This window comes from Berghia stephanieae, chromosome 6, assembly GCF_034508935.2.
Source record: "Berghia stephanieae isolate SIO BIC M18660-M18661 chromosome 6, UCSD_Bste_1.3, whole genome shotgun sequence".
NCBI lineage: Eukaryota > Metazoa > Mollusca > Gastropoda > Nudibranchia > Aeolidiidae > Berghia > Berghia stephanieae.
Genome location: NC_088365.1, coordinates 13,359,803 through 13,372,615, shown reverse-complemented (window position 1 = coordinate 13,372,615; position 12,813 = coordinate 13,359,803). Strand labels below are relative to the sequence as shown.

General features: G+C 38.4%; 1 protein-coding gene across 3 annotated transcripts in view; it reads right to left on the bottom strand.

The window, feature by feature from the left end:
* Nucleotides 1-12,813, bottom strand: part of LOC144974521 (protocadherin-like wing polarity protein stan) — a 411,532-nt gene that overhangs the window by 331,369 nt on the left and 67,350 nt on the right. For 2 of the 3 annotated variants that reach the window (XR_013645755.1, XM_078917456.1), the window contains exons 18-23: nt 12,705-12,813; nt 11,866-12,049; nt 5,497-5,640; nt 4,307-4,406; nt 2,280-2,459; nt 805-955 (exon numbers count right to left, since the gene is read on the bottom strand). The exon at nt 12,705-12,813 is cut by the window's right edge and continues 95 nt beyond it. Coding sequence is in view for 2 of the 3 variants with exons in the window: in XM_078917456.1 (XP_078773582.1) it covers nt 805-955; nt 2,280-2,459; nt 4,307-4,406; nt 5,497-5,640; nt 11,866-12,049; nt 12,705-12,813 (868 nt within the window). In the remaining variant the exon portion in view is untranslated. Of the gene's footprint in view, nt 1-671; nt 956-2,279; nt 2,460-4,306; nt 4,407-5,496; nt 5,641-11,865; nt 12,050-12,704 lie in introns of all 3 variants that reach the window. The other variant, XM_078917457.1, reaches the window with a different exon arrangement.

The following is a 12,813-nucleotide window of genomic DNA, read 5'->3' as shown; positions in this document are numbered from 1 at the left end:
ATAATAATAATAATAATAATAATAATAATAATAATAATAATAATAATAATAATAAATAATAATAATAATAATAATAATAATAATAATGATAATGATAATGATGATGATAATGATAATAATAATAATAATAATAATGATAATAATAATAATAATAATAATAATAAAATAATAATAATAATAATAATAATAATAATAATAATAATAATAATAATATAATAATAATAATAATATAATAATAATAATAATAATAATAATAATAATAATAATAATAATAATAATAATAATAATAATAATAATAATAATAATAATAATAACAACAACAATAATAATCATACACAAGGGAGATGATAAACTGAATCAACCCCCACTTTTTCACAACAGAAATGATAAACTCTCATTGATACTCCAGCTAACTCCTGGAGAATGGGAGAAACTACACCAGTTTGTTCCAACACACATCAACTCTCTCACTGCCATTACATTTGATTGGGGGAAGTAGTCATTTTTTTAAAAGGAAGAAATTTATCCTCTGACTCACAAAATCGCAGATTGCCGTGGATCCATTTTTGTTTGTTTTTAAAGGTTTTGCAGCGCGTGTAACTATATATTTGACTATTTCTCTTCCAGCTAGGACAAAATCAAGTAATTTCATTCAGACAGAGACAGAAAGCATGTTTGAAAACAGATATAAGGGGATATAAGACACAGTAAGTGCCTCCCTGCCCAATATGGGCTGTGGATCCATGGAAAAACCACCCAGCAGTGAATAAATAAACCAAAATAAATTTTGATTCCCTCCCTCACCGTTCCATCAGCGACGTCGATGATGACAGCATACAAGGACAGGTGACGACATTCACAGGTCACGTAGTACTCCTCACAACGGTCAGAGGTCGCACTGACCTGGCACGTCTTATTCTTGATTCGGCATCCATCGGACGTCCACAGCCCAGTCCTGGAAAAGACATTCCAAATCATCAAAACACGTTTACATCAATTTTCCCTGAAGACATTCCAATGTTAAGTCAAACTGTTATACAATCTGGAAAAATATAAGCCATGTGACCTTGTCAATCCATACAAATAGACATTTTTTTAACCTTTAAAATCCAAGTGAGAAAATATGTTCCCCCCCCCCCCCCCCCCCCCCCACCCAACCTACAAATCCATAGAAGCAGATCCCCCCCCCCCCCCTCCCTTGTGAATCCATATCTATAGATATTTTCCACCCATACATATACATCAATTTTTTTCCCTGTCAAACACATAAAAATATTATTTCCCCTTACAAATCCAAGAAAAGACATTTTTCCCTTTGTATATCCATAAATTAGACATTTCCCCTTCAGAGCTTGAAAAAAATTGAGCTTTTATATCGCGCGATATCCACTGAACATGCTCAAAGCGCTTTACAAGGGGTCCCTGGCCAACAGCAACACGTAACATAAAGAACGAGACATGACGCCTGTCGGCGATAATACAATTTTTTTCCAACAGAGACAACGCTGTGAACGTCAGGTACTCATTTTACACCTTAGTACAGTGAGAGAATGTGAGTAATAAGCCTTTTCCAAGGACTCAAATATGAGCCAAGCAAGGCTCGAACCCAGGACCTTCCAATCCCAAAGCGAGTGTCATACCACAAGACCACAAAGCCGCAATTTTCGTGACCGGCGTCTTATACGCCATTGTCTTATTGGACCAGCTGTTTAATATTGAATAAAATGAGTGCAAAATACCAAAATATCTCACACAGAACATTTCAGACTCCATAACCTTCTTCTTAACTCTCTCGAGTTCAAATGCAATGGATAATTGAACAAATTGGTTTGATTTTCAATGATGTTGTTTTTGTTTTTAGATGTTTAACGGCGCTTTCGACACGATTTACGTAGGTCATTTAAGTGCCCGTTTCTGTCTTTTATCAATTTTTATCGGCCTTGACGGGCCATAGCTGCTCAAAACGTGTACTGTTGTAATAAAATTTTTATAAAATCATAATAGTTTCAGTTTGTTTAAAAATATTTATTTACAATTTCTGAAGGAGTTCACATTCCTGCAGATACTTTTAAAAAATGAGGTGGAACTCGAGAGAGTAAAGCCTACAACCAAAACACTTAAATTTTTATTTTTTAAAAGTAGTCCTTTGGATCTGTGAGGCCCATGGAGTCAGAGTTTACCCTAGTTTCTATACGTGAAACAGAGGACCTTCCGATCCAAAAGCGAGTGTCATAGCTCAAGACCACACTAAGCAATAAGCATGAATGGAATTTCCTTACGTGACGTCGCTCCTACTGGGCACCCATCTAGCACAGTGCATATTTGTGCGGTTGTTCGGTAGGTGCAGACGGAGTTTGAGTGTGACCGGCTGTTTGGTGTAGCCCTCGATGAGTTGGTCATCGTAGTAGAGAGTGATACCCATCATGGGGCTGTTTACTGTCATGGGACGACCAGAACGCCTGTGTGGGAGGGTGTAGAGGGAGAGGGGGGTGTGGTGAGAGAGAATGAGGGGGAGGGGGGTGTGGTGAGAGAGAATGAGGGGGTGTGGGGGTGTGGTGAGAGAGAATGAGGGGGAGGGGGGTGTGGTGAGAGAGAATGAGGGGGAGGAGGGTGTGGTGAGAGAGAATGAGGGGGTGGGGTGTGGTGAGAGAGAATGAGGGGGAGGGGGGTGTGGTGAGAGAGAATGAGGGGGAGGAGGGTGTGGTGAGAGAGAATGAGGGGGAGGGGGTGTGGTGAGAGAGAATGAGGGGGAGGGGGTGTTGTGAGAGAGAATGAGGGGGAGGGGGGTGTGGTGAGAGAGAATGAGGGGGAGGGGGGTGTGGTGAGAGAGAATGAGGGGGTGTGGGGGTGTGGTGAGAGAGAATGAGGGGGAGGGGGTGTTGTGAGAGAGAATGAGGGGGAGGGGGGTGTGGTGAGAGAGAATGAGGGGGAGGGGGGTGTGGTGAGAGAGAATGAGGGGGTGTGGGGGTGTGGTGAGAGAGAATGAGGGGGAGGGGGGTGTGGTGAGAGAGAATGAGGGGGAGGAGGGTGTGGTGAGAGAGAATGAGGGGGAGGGGGGTGTGGTGAGAGAGAATGAGGGGGAGGAGGGTGTGGTGAGAGAGAATGAGGGGGAGGGGGGTGTGGTGAGAGAGAATGAGGGGGTTGGGAAGAGTAACGACGGTGAGGGGAGGATAAGAGGGAGGGCAGGGGGGGGGGGGGTATGAAGGAGTGGGGAAGAGGGGGGGGGGATGAACAGAAAGGAGGGAGGGAGGGAGGAAGAGAATAGGATGAAGGGGAGAGATGAGAAATAATAATGATGTATAATTCATTGATTTTTTTCCAGTTCCAAATCATGTAAATGTTGCTTCTCGAAGCTCGAAGACGATATGAAATTGAATGTAAGCTTCAATTTAATGTATGAAAACAGATAAAATGGACGTTTCGGATTTCCCATTTCTCAACAAAACAGGATAAATGAAACACTACAGGCGAGTGAGATAATGTGGTAGTGGTGTTGTTAAGCACCCTCGAGTCTGCTTAGTTGAATGGAAATGATGAATTAAAAAAAAGTAATAGTTTTTTTTTTACTAAATACTACCAATCGTGAAAATGTATGATGAGTTTAATTCAGAAAAGAGAGGGGAAGCAGACACTCTTGTTGATAATAACAATAAATGGAAGTGATTAGAAAAGTACCAGAAGACAATGGAGAATAAAAATTTTGCAGTGATGAGGATTCGAACCCCCCCCCCTCCCACCACCCACGAGGGACTACATTTTAAACCACTTATTTTGGAGTGGTGGATGGTGTCAATTGTAAAGCATCCCTTTCGTGATCAGGCAGAGTTGCCATAACAGTAAGGTCATGGGTTCGAGTCCTCATCACCGCAAAGTTTTTATTCTCTATTGTCTTCTGGCCCTTTCTACTCACTCATTTCTTATTAGGTAGAATGAGTTTAGTCAAATGTGGAAATGCGTAATTGAGACATAATATGTTACAGTTAATGACGTAATCAGTCGGATGGTGAAAAGGTTTGAACTGAGATATTTCCAAGATTAGTTAGGTCAAATTTTATCAAAATGAGCTCGTTAAAAATGATTAAATCAACCCTTTTTTTACATCTTCGGGAAATATCAAAGCTTAATTTCACTTCTAAATAGTTTTTACAGCTATTCAAGTTGAAAAAGTATGAAACTTGAGAAAAGTTGCTGGATACCTCTCTACATCTGACCATAACTTCATGAAAAAATCACCCGATTTACTTCAATTAAAGATTAAAATGCTCTGAGGAGCAAATTCTTTCAGAAAATGAAAACAGCAACCTACCTGATGGATGAATCTGTTTTCATGGCCATCAGCCTGGCAATGTCCCGGAAGATGACGTACCCAACGTATGCCTTCTCAGAGTTTCTCTTGAAGGATGTACCTGTAGAAATGACACAAAATCCCACAGATCTCATTATCATAAATATAGGCATTCAGCAAACATCCTTGTGCATGCACAAATTTTATGGAGCGGGAGTTCATCCCGGTTTCTGTAGCATGTAATGGACAATAGCAATTTCTTGCGACCCTTTGGACAGGACACTAATCTAATGTAAATTACTTTCCACTTGATCTGAATGATCCGGTGGCCTAATTACTACTGGGAGGACAGTGTGCGGTCATGGAAAAAAAATCTGGACTTCAACCCAGGGTCGATTTTGGTTCCTTTTCAAGTGAAGCGAGTGCTCTACCAACTGAGCTAATGGGACCCCCTCATCACCAAATTGGTGTGCACAAATAAAGGTCACAAATTCCTCTTTGAATCGTGGCTATGGGGGCTCAAACCCACAAATTACTGGCACTTTTATAAAAAAATAAATTTTTAAACCACTTTGAGCACGTTTAGTGGATATTGCGCTATATAAAAGCTCAATTAAAAAATTTTCAAAGCTCACTTTTCTACTCACTTCATTTCTTGTTATTATCAAATCAATTGCTTCTTTCCTTGCTTACGATGGCAGCAATCTTACCCCCCACAATGCATTATTGGAGATGAGACTTTCAAAAACCTCTAATTCCCATTTTTATTGGTCAGAAGAAGAAAAAAAAATGCAATTTTTAAATCATTTATTTAATAAAATAAATAAATAAAATTCCCTTTCTTCATCCCCAAGGGGAAATTTGTCTCTTGGGTCTATTCCAAGGGAAGACTGGAATAACCCAGGAATCAGCCGCAGTGCAGCGCTGCAAATTGAGCTAGGACGAGGTGACTTGCTCAAGGCCACACAGCGCAGCGGCGGTTGATCGAACTCTGTACCTTTCGGGTATGAAGCAAAGACTGTACCGCTGAGCCACGCTGCCCCATAGTGACTTACAGAGGGAAATGCGTGTCTTGTTTGCCTCACAGAACCTCGAGGGTTTTGAACCTTCAAATTGTCTTTGGCAATTCAAAGGTGTCCAATGGATGGCTTGATAGAAGAAAAAAAAAGACTGAAAGATTGTAAGATACCAGCTGGTCATCGTTGACTTACTTGTGTCTTTCACAGGGAACAAAGCAGCCGGTATGAGTACGGAAGCCTCTCGGTCGATGGACCTCTTGCGTACATTGTTGTCGTATTTGGGGATGAGGATGGTGCTGCTGACGTTGTCGATGCTGATTTTGTCTGTACCAAGGACTGAGCAGAAAGGAAAGAAATTTTGGAGATAGTCGGAAATTTGAAACAAAGTTGTTACGAAGGTGAAGAAAATTGAGCATATCATGTAACCATAACATGGGTGCAAGCTGTTAAAAGTATGTTATTAAAATATATATATGTATTATTAATATTATACAATGTTATAACCTCAACTTTGTATTACTTGCTCCTTTGTTATATATTATTATAATATGTTCCTTGTTATTAATCATGCGAATTTGATTTGTCACGAATGTTTTGGTTCCATCAATAAAACAAGGGACTTAACTCTATCCTGTCTCAACCCTTGCAGGAAAACTAAAACACAGACTTCATTTTTATTGTGCTCCTATATATATCGTCATTCATCAAAATTAATATCCTCCAGCCACCCAAATAACAACCGATTCTTAACAGGTTATGAGCCCAGAAACCTTGGAGAAGTTATATTTTCAACAATAGAATGGCAGGTAACCTATCAAAATAAATACAAATCAATTAAAGACAAACAAACCTATCAACGACAACCATAACAATGGCTCTCAGAATACCAATATTTTCGGGCGACGGACGTCAATATGAGTTATGGGAGATTAAATTTCTGGGTATGATGAGGATCAAGAAACTCCACACAATATTTGAAAATGATTCTGGTCCAACAACGGAAGAAAACGCCGAGGCCTTTGCTGAACTGGTACAGTGCTTGGACGACAGATCCCTATCACTCATTATCCGAAAGGCAAAAGATAAAGGGAAAGAAGCACTTACAATACTAAGAAATCATTACCAGCCTAAGGGAAAATCAACCATTATCTCGCTTTATCAACAATTGACCTCGCTCACATTGGCCCATAATGAAACCGTTACTGACTTCATCATCAGGGCAGAGACAGCAACCACCGCCCTAAGACAGGCAGGAGAGACCATCTCTGACTCGCTTCTGATATCAATGATATTAAAAGGTCTACCAAACACCTATCAATCCTTTGTTACTGTTACCACACAAAGAGAATCTCCACAAACATTTCTTGAGTTTAAAGAAAGCTTGAGAAATCAAGAAGAGTCCGTTAATAAAGACAACTCATCAACTGTAATGTCGTTTTACCAAAACAACCACAAATGGTGCTCGCACTGCAAGAGCACAACACACACAACGGATAAATGCTTTAAAAGGCAATCTGCAAGCAACACCAACCCCGGTTCAGGTAAAAATCCAAAAGCAAATGAAATGTTTTGTTCAAAATGTAAAACACGCTCACACACCACATCTTCATGCAAGCGCTATTGTGACATCCATAAAACGGATACACATTGGACAAGTCAATGTCGAAGCAGAAACCAACCAACTCATCATCATGCCAAACAGGCAAATCTAAATGACTCCACACACAGCGGCTTCGCATTTTCGTTAAAACACACATTCAACAGTGATAACAGTGCTATCAATTCACTAGAACTAAAAACAAAACATTCAGGAAGTCTTCTAATCGACAGTGGTGCTTCTATACATATCATCACCCAACGTCACTTATTCACTAATCTAAATAGCGCCTCCACACAAAACCATTCAATCGAATTAGCTGACGGTGGCAGGACTCAGGGTGTTGTTGAAGGACATGGTGACGCAATCGTCGAATTGACCGACACAAATGGAAATTCCAGACCGGTACTCCTCAAAAATGCACTCTGGTACCAACATTCCGACAGAACATATTCTCAGTATCTGCTGCTACATTAAGCGGTGCTACAGTAAACTTCACTAAAGAATCTGGAACACTTCAAATTAATGGTCACACGTTTGACATACAGAAATCAAAAAACTTGTACTACATAAACACCATAAAGAAAACTTCTGCTCCATCTAAAACTCTTGAAAAGTGGCACAACATCTTAGGTCACTGCAATATCAACGACATCAAGAAACTCGCAGAAAACGGCGACATTACCATTTCAGATAGTAATTCAACACTACAATGCGAAGTATGCCTTCTTGGAAAGATGTGTAATGAAAGGAACCGACAGCCTGATGAAAGGGCACCCTCGCGACTTAGCAAAGTTCATTTGGACTTAGCTGGACCCATAGAACCAGCTACCAAAGACGGATTTCGATATGTGCTCATCTGCAATGATGATTTCTCTGGAGCCTCTTGCGTGTATCTTCTAAGGAATAAAAGCGATACACCGAAAGCATTTAGAAAATATCTCGCTGACATTTCCACCCTTGGTGTTGTAAAATGTGTTCGTACGGATGGTGGTGGAGAATTTATTTCAGGAGAGTTTCAAGATATTCTGCTGTCAAATAAAATCAAACACGAAAAATCAGCGCCGTACAGCCCGCACCAAAACGGAACAGCTGAGAGAGCATGGAGAACATTATTTGAGATGGCCAGATGCCTCCTAATCAATTCAAAACTACCTAAATCATTATGGTGCTATGCTTTGTTTATGTCTGTGTATATTCGCAATAGATGCTATAACAGAAGATTGGCAAGGACTCCCCTCGAAGCTCTTACAGGCAAGAAACCTGATTTTGAAAATTTAAAAGAATTTGGCCAAACATGTTTTGCCTATGTACAAAACCCAAGAAAATTAGATGCAAGAGCTGAAAAGGGAATTTTTGTCGGATATGATAGAGATAGTCCAGCTTATATGATCTACTTTCCTGAAACTGATATCATAAAGAAAGTAAGAAATGTTAAATTCCAAAACACTGATCAGAATCCAAATACTAATTCAAATTCAAATGATTTCATATATGTTGATGATAAACAAAATAAACCTGATCAAGAACAATATCCATTATTAACACCTCCATATGATGATAATTCACATGAGGACATTATTTATCTTCCTCAAGCTCATTCAGATGAAAATAGAGATAATGAGATAAATACAAATGATGATGAGACAAACTCTAATGATGAAGAATTAAACCTTGAAACAGAATCACAAAATATTTCTAACAAAAGAACAAGAAACAAACCTAAACGTTTCAATGATTATTACATGTATAATGACAATGACTCGTTGAATTATGTTCATTTTTGCTATAATGTTTCAAATGTTATTCCTTTGCCAATGTCTTATGATGATGCTATTACATGCAATGATGCACATAAATGGAAAAAGGCAATGGACGATGAAATGCATGCTTTGGGAGAGAACAATACCTTTGAATTAACTCACCTCCCTGAAAACAGAACACCAATTGGTGGACGTTGGGTGTTTACAACTAAAAATGGACCCAATGATGAAGTCCAATATAAAGCTAGATACGTAGCGAAAGGATACTCACAAAATCATGGTATTGACTACCAAGAAACCTTCTCCCCCACAGCACGCATAACATCTGTCCGAACAATGGCTCAAATTGCTGCTCAAAAGAAAATGGTAATCCACCAGCTGGATGTAAAATCGGCTTATCTCAACGCTCCAATAGATTGTGAGCTGTATGTCGAACAACCGAAAGGTTACGAAATGAAAAGTAAGTCTGGTAAGAAACTAGTATGTAAATTGAATAAGTCACTGTATGGTCTTAAACAAAGTGGCCGAAATTGGAACAATTTGCTCCATTCATTTCTATCCGACTTAGGATTTCAGCAATCTCAAGCAGACCCATGTGTTTACACTAAACTTTCAAATAATGAATTCACTATCATCTTATGCTATGTAGATGATTTATTGCTAATGTCAAAATAAACACAATGATTACTTTCATTAAAGATAAACTTAAAGAAAGATTTAACATGAAAGACCTTGGAAGAGTATCAAACTTCCTAGGAACCGATTTCATTCATAGAGATGATATGATAATAATGAGCCAGGCAAACTACCTGAAGAAATTACTTGTAAAATTTGACATGCATAATTGCAAACCCAAATTCACCCCCAGTGAATTAAATGTTAATAAATTTGAAAGTGAAGAAGAAGTTGATGAAGCTGATGCTACTAGATACAGGGAAATAGTCGGCGGACTAATCTACGCCATGACATGCACAAGACCTGATTTGAGTTTTATTGTAACCAAACTTTCCCAGCATATGTCGAGACCGAATTCGAACCATATGGTAATGGCAAAACATGCCTTAAGGTATGTAAAGGCAACACTTGAAAGGCCATTGAGTTTCAAGCGATCCGAAAACCCTCTAAAATTACTTGGCTTTTGCGATGCAGATTGGGCCAATTCATTTGACAGAAAAAGTGTCACTGGTTTTACTTATCAGTTATCAATTGAGGGACCTCTGATTGCTTGGAAATCGAAGAAGCAAAATAGTGTTGCATTATCTACATGTGAAGCTGAATATATTTCTATGTCCACAGCTGCACAAGAGGGTGTATTTCTGTTATCACTTCTCAATGACATGTCCCCTAATTCATTCCCTTCATTTCTTATGAATTCTGATAATCAATCTGCTATATCTTTAGCCAAAAATCCTGTGCAAAACCAGAGAAGCAAACATATTGACATAAGATATCATTATGTAAGAGATGTAATCAATGATGGTTTCATGGAAGTTTGTTATGTTCCATCAGAGCATAACATTGCTGATGCATTAACAAAGCCTATGACTAGAGTCAAGATTGAGCGTTTTAAATCCCTTGCTATGGGATAGATAAGATAATAATTATAATGTATCAATATTTCCTTACCTAATTTTATTTTAGTACTATAACTATAACAGAAACTTTTTTTTTTAAATATATTTTCTTTAAACTACAAAGCTGAGTTTAAGGGGGAGTGTTAAAAGTATGTTATTAAAATATATATATGTATTATTAATATTATACAATGTTATAACCTCAACTTTGTATTACTTGCTCCTTTGTTATATATTATTATAATATGTTCCTTGTTATTAATCATGCGAATTTGATTTGTCACGAATGTTTTGGTTCCATCAATAAAACAAGGGACTTAACTCTATCCTGTCTCAACCCTTGCAGGAAAACTAAAACACAGACTTCATTTTTATTGTGCTCCTATATATATCGTCATTCATCAAAATTAATATCCTCCAGCCACCCAAATAACAACCGATTCTTAACACAAGCAACTGGACCTCAAAAAGCCTGCAAGTCTACTTATGACCAGACATATAATCTGAAAAAGCCTGCAAGATTCACGGCTTTACCTCGTCGTTTGAAGTCTTGTTCTCAGCATCTTGTCTTCATAATAGTAGTCCACAATTGTTGTATGTTTAATCCAAAGGTTGTAATGCAGTAATTTGTTAAGTTTCTTGTCACAAGTTGCACAATTTTAAAATATACAAAAATAAACTAAAAAATTTAAAAAGTGGCCTATCACAGTCTCAGGGGATAACATAGGGTTATGTTTGTTTTGGTTTTTCAGTGAAGAAGTCCATGATAGGTGTCTGGTGCTTCCTTTTATGGACTGTCTTGGAACAGATATGGTGGGATCACAAAAAAAAGATAATAAATCAATCAAATCCAAATCGCAAAATGCCAGCGACGGTTTTTTCGGTAATCCAATCGGCCGGCAGGCCGGCACTCTTGCATCCATGCCATAAACCCTTTCAGCCCCCCCCCCCCCCCAACCCCACCTCCCTCTCCTGTTATGAAATGATGTGTTGTTGCTATACAAACGTTGTTACAAGAGTTAAGTAGAATAACTATCAATTAAAGTGATCCCCCCCCCCCTTCTCCCTCTCTTTTTTTTACAAAAGAATTATTATTGAAATCATTTCTTCTTGCACAGAGCAAAGTGTTACAAGTGTTAAGCAGATAAAACCCATCAAATGTTACAGTGAATGACATAATCAGTCGGATGGTGAAAAGATTTGAACTGAGATATTGCCAAGTTTAGTTAGAATGTCAATTTTTTAAATCAAAAATGAGTTTTTGTCATAAATGATTAAATCAACCCTTTTTGTACATCTTCAGGAAAATATCAAAGCTTTATTTCACTTCTAATCAAAGCTTTATTTCACTTCTAAATATTTTTTACATCTAGTCAAGTTCAAAAAGAATGAAATTTGATAAAAGTTGCTGGATACATTTCTCATACATCTGACCATAACGTCATGAAAAATCACTCGATTTACTTCAAATAAAGATTAAAATGTTCTGGTGGCACATTCTTTCAGAACATACATTAAAAAAATGCAAATCCAAAATTTTCACCTTCCGACTGATTATGTCATGCACTGAGACATATGACCTTGACCCCATGTGTTACTAATAAAAAAGAAGAATTATCTCCCTTACCCATATCATCTGACACAGCTTCAAAATTAGGTGACAAGGACAAGGGCATCTGATAAACCGTCTTGTTGACAAACTTTTCAAACAGGTTAATGAGTCGTGTGGCGCCCCCTGTCTCTTTGTTGATGCGAGACCAGTAGCCCGTGTAGCTCGTATTGGTCACATTACTCAAGGCCACCAGTAATTTCTGACAGGGACACAAATGGATGGTGCAATCTTGGTTAATTATCAAAGACAAGTAAAAATTTTGTTGTAACAAAAATGGTTGGTAGAGTCTTAATGACTATCAAAGACACATAAAACTTTGTAGTAACAAAAATGGTTGGTACAATCTTAGATGAATATCAAAATGATTTACAAGGAGAGAAAAAATATCTCCCAAAATTTAACTATACATCTGACTGTTTCCTGCTCAGCCAAGGACTCCAGGAAGGGCCTGGACAAAAGCCAGTAATCCCATTCCAAGACAAAAGAAGAAACTAACTCAGAAAACAGATGTAGGGAGATAGAAGACACAGCAAGTGACCTCCTGTCCACCATGGAAGAGAGTATTTTTGTGGCAAGAGTCAGAACAACGAACTTTTGGCATTGATTAAAACTGTATAGATAGTATGCGCTTGGCCAATAAACTCACAACATTGCCATCCAGAAGTATAACGGACCAACACACAAAACTGTGTGTATTCATGAACGTTTATAGTCTGGTTAATACAGTTTGGTGAGAATTACTCATAAACGCGGATGGCAAAATAGCAATAACAAAGAGCTGAGTAACGTCAACTTCGAACTATCTATAAAAAGGCAGATCTGAGACACCCTATCTATTGATCTATCCCACCAACCTGTACAAAGTCCCTGTATCTTTGACTGATCATTTCCAGGCCAGAATGAGACAGTTCGTAGTCCAGAATGACCTTGGTGAACCTGTAGGTCATCAGAATGTCGTTTCCG